The sequence below is a fragment of the Trypanosoma cruzi genome, genomic scaffold (genome assembly GCF_000209065.1).
Source record: "Trypanosoma cruzi strain CL Brener 1047053516941 genomic scaffold, whole genome shotgun sequence".
NCBI classification, from domain to species: Eukaryota; Euglenozoa; class Kinetoplastea; order Trypanosomatida; family Trypanosomatidae; genus Trypanosoma; species Trypanosoma cruzi.
The window spans coordinates 198,072-206,540 of NW_001849502.1; the positions used below are offsets into that span (position 1 = coordinate 198,072).

Sequence of the window (8,469 nt, forward strand, 5' to 3'; positions counted from 1 at the left end):
TGCGGCGCTGTCTGTGGGTGTTCGTTTGCGCGCGCGTGTTGGATGCCAGCCTCGCTTTCGTCGGGGCCTCGAACCCACGGGGCGTGCGCTGGAGCGCGGGTGGCGCAGCCGGAGCGTCATCTTCCCCGGGGACGCTCCCTACTTGTCGGAGCGTTGGTGATCGTGGAGGCATCGAAGACGAAGCCTGAGTCCGGCTTCTCGTTTGCCCGACGCCGTGCGGGAACTGCGGGGCGACGGCTTCGGCCTGGGCCGCGCGGTCTGTGGCGGAAGCCCGATCGGTGTGCAGTGTCTCGCTCCAGTCCTCGCTGCGGTGACGAGTGGCGCTCCCAGCGGGAGGAGGAGGCATTTCCGTGCGGGTTTTTTTGCGTTTCTGTTGTGGGGCGTCCGGGCCGCACCGACGGCATCCGTCCGGAGCGGCGAGTCGCAGTAGCCATAGCAGTCGTCCGTGTTTGTCTGAAGCCCCGGTGCGGAGGCGGGCCAATGCGGCCTGTTCCCCACGAGCGAGGGCGGAGTCCGTGCGCGTGGGCCCCGGTCGACTGTTAGAGTGGAGCGGTGGGTTTTGCCCCTGAGCCGTCGGGTCGGATACCGTAGGAGGACCCTTTTGCAGGGCGCCAAAGAGAGCGGGCCGTGAAGATTGGCACTCTGTACGGCGCAGTGCTTGTCAGCGGGGTGGTGCTCAACAGATTCCTAGACCAATAGGTGGGGCGACGCGTCCGGCTCCGTGGCGGCGATTTGTCGGTCCGCCGCCGGCCCTGGCAATGCTGAGCGGCGTTTCCTTCAGGTAGCGCGCCGCCACCGCTCCCGATTTGACGCCGAGCTCCGCAGAGCCGTCTGCCCACGCCTGGTGGCGCTTTCCTTCTGGGCGTGGCGACGGGCCTTTGCGCCGGAAGCGGCGGGCGATCCGGCAGTTCCAAAGTCGGGGCTCGAATTCGTCGGGACCATCTGCGGCGGCGCCGTCGCGAGAGGCGTGGGAACGCACTCGGGCTGCGGGCCGCGAGCTTCTCACCGAAGCGCAGGGCGCGGGGTCATGTGGTTTTCTGGCGGGGCGCTGTGGGTGGCAGACGGCGGAGGCACCGGACCGCAAAGTACCACCGCGCTGTGTCGGAGAGGGGCCGCGGCTTCACGTCCAACACGGCATCCCCCATTCGGCCGCCTTTCGGTATTCCCGCAACGATTCTCGCACGACCTGTAATGTGCGAATCCGACGTGGGGCGGGACGCTGGGAAGGCCACTCCGCACCACACTCCGATGCCGTACATCGCCTTCGCCCGCGCCGGTGCAACGCAGAACGCCCGCAGGGTGTCTCTCATAGTTCCCCACGCGGCGGGCGGAATCGGTGCCATTCGTGGTGGGCGCTGGTTTGCCTCCTCGGGGAGCGCCGCCACGCGCGCGCCCATTCCACGGAATTCCGGAAATTGACGCCCAGGAGGGTCGGCATGCGCTCCATGGTGGCTGGGCCCCCTCGCGCGTGAGGTCCGAGAAGGGCGTGACGCCGAAGGTCGCGTGTGGGTTTGCCGCGGCGTTCTGGCATTCTTGTGGGGCCGGGCTGGCCGTGTCCCTGTCGCCGTGCCGTGTGATAAGGGCGCGTTCAAAAGTCGAGCGCTAAGGGAGTTCATGGCGATGATGGCGTGGTGGGGCCTGCCGCCGTCTCTTGCGGCGCTCCCCGCGCGGGGGTCTTGGGAGAGAATGAAAGTTTACCGACGCGCACCGCAAAGCTTGTGATGCGGAGAAATGCTGCTGACCAGCGCGCGATGCGCTTGGAGATCGACAGTCGCCGCATTTCAAAGATAACTTTGTCACGGTCTGCCGCGTCGGGGGCTCGGGCGACGAGCAAAAAGACGGCCGCCGTGCGGTGTTGCGGGGCATCGCGGCGCATGGCAGCCCTGAGGCGCAGCAATCGGTCAAGGGTGGGATTGTCGGGCCAACTGGGACTCGATGGCGTCTCGGATGCGTGCCATGAGCTTGCCGGGGCAGCTGGTCAGCGTGACGGGTCGGTGGGGTCGCGGTCGGATGCCGTTTTCTTTGGCTTGAGGAAGGTGATGGTGACAACCACGCGTCGCCAATCCCGCCGGACGGCTTCCGCACGCAGGCGTCTATTCAACAGCCGCAAGACGGCACGCCCCGCCGCATGGCCTAGATGGCGCGGCTCCTTTCCACGTATTCCGTCGGAGCCGGGTGCCGGTCCCAAGAGCAACAGCCGTAGGGTGCGTTTTGGCTCCGCCATGGTTGTGGGGGACGGGGTCCCTAGCATTCGTCGGGGTCGGTGGCGGAAAGCAGTGCTTTGGGTGCCGTGCCGCTCCCGCCGCCCAAGGCTTTGTCTGGCTGGCGTTCCGGTGTGTGCTGGGCACGGTGCCGTCCGCTTTCGTGGCTGGCGTGCTGGGGGCGAGGCGCATACACAAGGCACGCTGCTTGCCGGCTGTTGTCGCCCGTGGCCTCGGGTTTGGAGCGGGCGCGCGCCATCGGCTTTTGGGTGCTCCGCGCAGTGCTTCCCTGCGTCGGAGACTGGGTGGCCGGCGGCTCCCTGCAGGGACCGTTGTGTCGGTGGCTTTCCGCATTCCTGACGCAATGTGCTTCTCTATGCTGCCCATTTTGCCTAATTCTTGCGGGATTCTGCGGAGCTGGTTGAACATTCCGCCACGCCTGCTCAATTCGCCTTCCTCCGTGCTGATGGTGTCCGGTTAAGCTTCGGTACCGCTGCGGGTGTTTTGTCGTCCCCGAGCTGGACATGAAGGAGGGCGATGCGGTGGCCACTGTCCGACAAGGGCTGCGCTGTCCAGTGGATGGCGACACAGCCCTTAGACGGGGCGATGCCGGGTGCTGTGCTGCCCTGTCGCTCGGTGTGCCTCGTGCGCTCCCCGGCGTTGACAAACTGGGAACAAATTCTCGACGCACCGCTGCGCAACGGTATCGCCACGGGAGTCTATGGGACGCTGCGATCCCAAGCCTCTCCGTGCGCGAGTCCGCCCGCACCGCCCCTACACTGTGCAGTCTGCTACAAGAGAACAAAAGCAGGGGAAAAAAAGGACAGCTGCGTCGCCAACAAGCAAGGAACTTTGTGTCACTGGCGTTGCTCCGCCCACTGGGCACACCAGCGGCGGGGAGAGCGTCACGACACACACTCTCCCCACGCCGGGAGCCACACCACCGGCACTGACAGCAGCCGCACCGTGGGACGCTCCGTTCGCAAGTAAATCACACGAAAACACAAGAATACATTCCCAGCGGCCCCCAACCGCGAAGTGAGGGCTCTGGAGTGGGAAGGCCAAAGCAACGCACACAAACACACGCACACACAAAAAAACAAGAGCAACAGCAAAAAAACGTTGAATCACTTCCATTTTCCAATCGCGCAATTAATAGAATAAGGGGATAATTCTCTCTACAAACCTACATACATTGTTCATTGACGGCTCAGCCCACACACGCACATTCTCGTCACATGCTCCCAGCAAAAGCACACCCGCGGCACAAAGCAACGGGCTCCCACTGGCTCCACCACCACGTCCCGCACGCGGGTTGAGGGCAGGGAGTGACACGCTCCACAGGGGCACGGGAGGTCAATGACACATTTCACTTCGTTCGGCCACAGAGTACATAGAACAAAAAACGGGATGCAGCAAACGATCAAGCAACACATTAGGAGTTAACACGCACAGAAAAGAAATCATTTATTTCACTTGTCAATCGCACAGCGGGTATATCGTGTCGTCGGACGCCCGTTCCACACGGGCAACAGGCGATGTGTCGTTACCGAAGCGCGCCATCAGTGAAGCGTAGTCGTCCTCCCGCACATGATGGACACAAATCGAGGTCGGCACCACCTGCGAGTGCCCCGTTTCATTGCGGGCGTCATGGAAATGACAGGGCAGCACCTTGACGTATACCAACGGGCGGTACTTCACTTCCTTCTCAAGAACCCACCCGACCATGATGTCTTCGTGCTGAAACCGAAGCAGAGCAAACTCGTCATAGCGTTCCTCGCTGTACGGCAGGTACGCCAGGCGCCGCAGCGGCTTGTACGAAACCAACGCCTCCGCCACATCCCTCGACAAGGTGTAGCACCAGCCAACCATAAACGTGCTACCTGGTAAACCCCTTTTCCCGAAACTCCCAACACCAACGTGGTATCCCATGTAAATCCTTTGGCGCGGCAGAAGGCGCAGGTGAGCAACGAACAGCGGCACACGGAGAAACATGTCGTCATCGCCCTTCGCAATGTACATCGCGGTCTTAAAAAGGCGGAGCGCAAGGTCAAACCACATGTACACCTTGCGTGACATACCAACTTCCGTCTCATCGCCCCAGGAGCCATCGCCACAAACTGTTTTATTCGTCGCCACGCGGCCCTCGTTCATCGGCAGCGCAACCACATCCTGCCACTGCGCCGCCTCCTCCAGCAGCGCGGCCGAGTAGTCGTATCCGTGCGACGGGTGTCGCGCAAGAACGTACAGCACGAGCATCGCACCGGTGAAGTCGTTCGCCCTCGTCGCCACTCCGGGGAACCGCCAGCACGTCGTCCGCTGCAGGTTGCGTCGTGTTCGCCTTTCTTCGTTGTCCGGGGAGGGGATGCCCAGCACAATCAGATATTCCCGCCGGCCCCACGTGCCCACAACACGGCGTGGGATGTAAGCAAGTGCTGCATCGTCCGCTGCGGCCGCGCGCGGGTGGCGAGGGTTGTTTGGCCCCGGTGCGCCATCATCGGCGGCGGTGTCGGACCTGAAGGACAGAACAATCGTGGCCACAATGAAGAGAAACAGCAGCACGGCAACCCGCCTCAGCTTCCGTCTCGTCGTCGGCAGTTTCTTTTTCGCCATGGTCGCTGTTGGTGCGAGAGACTAAGAAGAAAACGAAAAGGGGCAGAGAGCGCGTGTGAGGACGTGAGGCGTTTTTTCTTATTTTTTTCTACTCTTGCTTTCTCAAACAAGCGCGATGGCCCGCACGACGCCCACCATCGCAGAGCGCGTCCACCCGCGAGGCGGGGACGTGGAGGAGGGCCTCGGCTCCGGAGAGAAAGCCGCGGTGGAAGGCGCAAAACGCACACACGCGCCGCGCGCCCGAGAACCAACAAAAACCAACAAACCAGTAAACCACGCAGCCCACGAATAAGGAAAGGGAGGGAGGGGAACCGGCGAGGAGCACCGACGTTGTGCCGCCGCTGTGGGGGGCTTTGTGCCTTCTCGCTGCGTGGTAGTGCTTTTGGGCAGCGCCTTTCCATCCCGAGGAAAAACCGCGCCAACATTTTCGTGCAACACGGCTTCCTCGCTTCTCCGATGTTCACGCCGTGTTTTTGCCCAGGCGCCTGCAGAGCCGGGCGGTGGAGTAGACGCCGACATTTCTCATGGCACGGTTCGCGTTGGCTGGCTTTCGCGATCTCCGGTTCGTCCGTCATCGCTGTGGCGCCGAAAACCGCATGTTTGACGGCGATGTCCGACAGGTGGTGATCCCGTCGGGGTGTCTTCGCCGGGCGACGTGCGCTTCCTCGGCGGTCTGACGCCACTGGTGCGCCCACATCCGTTTATTAACGTCACACTTTCGCCGATTCCGTGACGGCGTTTTGGGCACACGGCGCGCTGCTCTTTGGCGGCGCCCCTCCTTCGCGGAGGCGAGGTTTTCGCGGGATTTGGCCTTACTCCTCTGGAGGTGCGGCCCCCACGGCGCGCGGGTGTCCTATCCGTGTTTTTGTTGCCGTGTCTTTCTTACGGTCCGGGCGCCCGAACCGGAAGTGAAGAGCCAATCCCCCGGCATTACCCGCCCGTTTGTCGCAGCAAGGGCCTTGAAGGGGCGCCTTGGTCTCGGGTGCCGGCTGCGGCGCTGTCTGGGGGTGTTCGTTTGCGCGCGCGTGTTGGATGCCAGCCTCGCTTTCGTCGGGGCCTCGAACCCACGGGGCGTGCGCTGGAGCGCGGGTGGCGCAGCCGGAGCGTCATCTTCCCCGGGGACGCTCCCTACTTGTCGGAGCGTTGGTGATCGTGGAGGCATCGAAGACGAAGCCTGAGTCCGGCTTCTCGTTTGCCCGACGCCGTGCGGGAACTGCGGGGCGACGGCTTCGGCCTGGGCCGCGCGGTCTGTGGCGGAAGCCCGATCGGTGTGCAGTGTCTCGCTCCAGTCCTCGCTGCGGTGACGAGTGGCGCTCCCAGCGGGAGGAGGAGGCATTTCCGTGCGGGTTTTTTTGCGTTTCTGTTGTGGGGCGTCCGGGCCGCACCGACGGCATCCGTCCGGAGCGGCGAGTCGCAGTAGCCATAGCAGTCGTCCGTGTTTGTCTGAAGCCCCGGTGCGGAGGCGGGCCAATGCGGCCTGTTCCCCACGAGCGAGGGCGGAGTCCGTGCGCGTGGGCCCCGGTCGACTGTTAGAGTGGAGCGGTGGGTTTTGCCCCTGAGCCGTCGGGTCGGATACCGTAGGAGGACCCTTTTGCAGGGCGCCAAAGAGAGCGGGCCGTGAAGATTGGCACTCTGTACGGCGCAGTGCTTGTCAGCGGGGTGGTGCTCAACAGATTCCTAGACCAATAGGTGGGGCGACGCGTCCGGCTCCGTGGCGGCGATTTGTCGGTCCGCCGCCGGCCCTGGCAATGCTGAGCGGCGTTTCCTTCAGGTAGCGCGCCGCCACCGCTCCCGATTTGACGCCGAGCTCCGCAGAGCCGTCTGCCCACGCCTGGTGGCGCTTTCCTTCTGGGCGTGGCGACGGGCCTTTGCGCCGGAAGCGGCGGGCGATCCGGCAGTTCCAAAGTCGGGGCTCGAATTCGTCGGGACCATCTGCGGCGGCGCCGTCGCGAGAGGCGTGGGAACGCACTCGGGCTGCGGGCCGCGAGCTTCTCACCGAAGCGCAGGGCGCGGGGTCATGTGGTTTTCTGGCGGGGCGCTGTGGGTGGCAGACGGCGGAGGCACCGGACCGCAAAGTACCACCGCGCTGTGTCGGAGAGGGGCCGCGGCTTCACGTCCAACACGGCATCCCCCATTCGGCCGCCTTTCGGTATTCCCGCAACGATTCTCGCACGACCTGTAATGTGCGAATCCGACGTGGGGCGGGACGCTGGGAAGGCCACTCCGCACCACACTCCGATGCCGTACATCGCCTTCGCCCGCGCCGGTGCAACGCAGAACGCCCGCAGGGTGTCTCTCTTAGTTCCCCACGCGGCGGGCGGAATCGGTGCCATTCGTGGTGGGCGCTGGTTTGCCTCCTCGGGGAGCGCCGCCACGCGCGCGCCCATTCCACGGAATTCCGGAAATTGACGCCCAGGAGGGTCGGCATGCGCTCCATGGTGGCTGGGCCCCCTCGCGCGTGAGGTCCGAGAAGGGCGTGACGCCGAAGGTCGCGTGTGGGTTTGCCGCGGCGTGCAGCCTCGCAAGAAACAGGTTCGCCCGGAACACGCTCAGGCGGAACGCCTCCTCCGCGGCGCTCCCGTACACCCTGCCATGCTTCTGCTTGAATTCTGCGAATTGCGACGCCAGCGTCTCCTCCGCATGCAGGCTCGCCGTCGCCGCGGGGACGAGGCACGCCATGACGACCAGGACGGCCGCGAGCGACAGCGCACGCGCCCAGCCAGACATTACTGCTTGTGTGGGCGTGTTTCCTTCCTTGTGTGCCTTCAACAGCGTCACCTTCAGACTGTGGTGGTGTGCGGGCGTTGACGTGGAGAGAAGGAGCATGCGCGCGTGTATGTGCACGCCACGGCAAAGGAGCGTCGCCACGCCACTCCGCCCCGCATGGTCGGCTGACAGTCGGGGACGGCGGTGGGTTCAGCCACAGTGGGGAGTGCTCGGGAGCTCAACAGAAGCATATAATAGAAAAAAAGCATGCACAGAGCAAATCAATAAACGATCCACTCCACTGGGACTTGTTTTCCCGGTGTGCCGCAGCACCGACGCTCGCTCAATAATAATAAGAAAGTAAAATGAGAAAAAAGCAGCATCAGAAACAAAGAGTGCCCTCAGAGACGGCGATGACGGCTGTGGTATGGCTGATAGCGACGCTGCCTGTCAACGTCGGCCAGTCGGCCACTGGAGCTGGAGCCGCAGAAGAACTCAACGGAGCCTCTTAACAGCCGGTTGCATTTGTTGAGAGGAACAGAGGACCTCACCGATGGGCCGCTGCAGTGCGTACTCGTAAAGAAGACTTCCTCTGTGAGAGTCTCAGCACCGCACGTGACAATGGCAGAGGCGCCGCTGGTGGTCAGGAGACACTGACCGGTCGGTAACGTCACGTTCTCGCACCCCACACTGCACGCAGCGTCAGTGCAGGACATCTGCACAAAGTACGATGGGGACGGTCCTGGGGCACTTGTGGTTGTCGTGGTGGTTGGCTCGGGAGTGGCTCCGGGGCCACCGACCACCGCGGAGCTCACCGCCTCCTTGACAAGGCATTGGTTCGAGCCCTTTGCAATGCGGATGTAGCCATCCTCGCCCCACTGCGTGGTCCACGAGTTCTTGATGATCCAGTGCGGCACTGTGGCGCTGTCATTGTAGCCGACGAGAAGAA

The 8,469-nt window shown here is 63.6% G+C and overlaps 4 protein-coding genes and 2 pseudogenes across 4 annotated transcripts, besides 4 other annotated features; all 6 read right to left on the reverse strand.

Moving 5' to 3' along the window:
* Window positions 1-2,378: a sequence feature (heterozygous, non-Esmeraldo-like haplotype).
* Window positions 2,379-3,300: a sequence feature (areas merged during assembly that could not be assigned to a particular haplotype. This can correspond to areas where the two haplotypes were merged or to regions with more than two copies in the genome that were merged during assembly.).
* Window positions 2,976-3,338, reverse strand: Tc00.1047053508595.11 (uncharacterized protein; the record flags this gene model as incomplete). Its single annotated transcript, XM_800492.1, has 1 exon — window positions 2,976-3,338. The coding sequence occupies one exon, from the start codon at window positions 3,336-3,338 to the stop codon at window positions 2,976-2,978; it is 363 nt and encodes a 120-aa protein (XP_805585.1).
* Window positions 3,301-5,057: a sequence feature (heterozygous, non-Esmeraldo-like haplotype).
* Tc00.1047053508595.20 (UDP-Gal or UDP-GlcNAc-dependent glycosyltransferase, putative) lies at window positions 3,681-4,814 on the reverse strand (the record flags this gene model as incomplete). The annotated part of the gene is made up of 1 exon (XM_800489.1): window positions 3,681-4,814. One exon carries the CDS (start codon window positions 4,812-4,814, stop codon window positions 3,681-3,683), a length of 1,134 nt encoding a protein of 377 aa, XP_805582.1.
* Window positions 4,835-5,389, reverse strand: Tc00.1047053508595.30 (annotated as a pseudogene).
* Window positions 5,058-8,469: a sequence feature (areas not merged during assembly with more than two copies in the genome that could not be assigned to a particular haplotype).
* Window positions 5,697-6,368, reverse strand: Tc00.1047053508595.35 (annotated as a pseudogene).
* Tc00.1047053508595.40 (cysteine peptidase, putative) lies at window positions 7,113-7,640 on the reverse strand (the record flags this gene model as incomplete). The annotated part of the gene is made up of 1 exon (XM_800490.1): window positions 7,113-7,640. One exon carries the CDS (start codon window positions 7,638-7,640, stop codon window positions 7,113-7,115), a length of 528 nt encoding a protein of 175 aa, XP_805583.1.
* Window positions 7,922-8,469, reverse strand: Tc00.1047053508595.50 (cysteine peptidase, putative; the record flags this gene model as incomplete). The annotated part of the gene is made up of 1 exon (XM_800491.1): window positions 7,922-8,469. A coding segment is annotated over one exon (548 nt), but the record flags the coding sequence as incomplete, so codon positions are not given.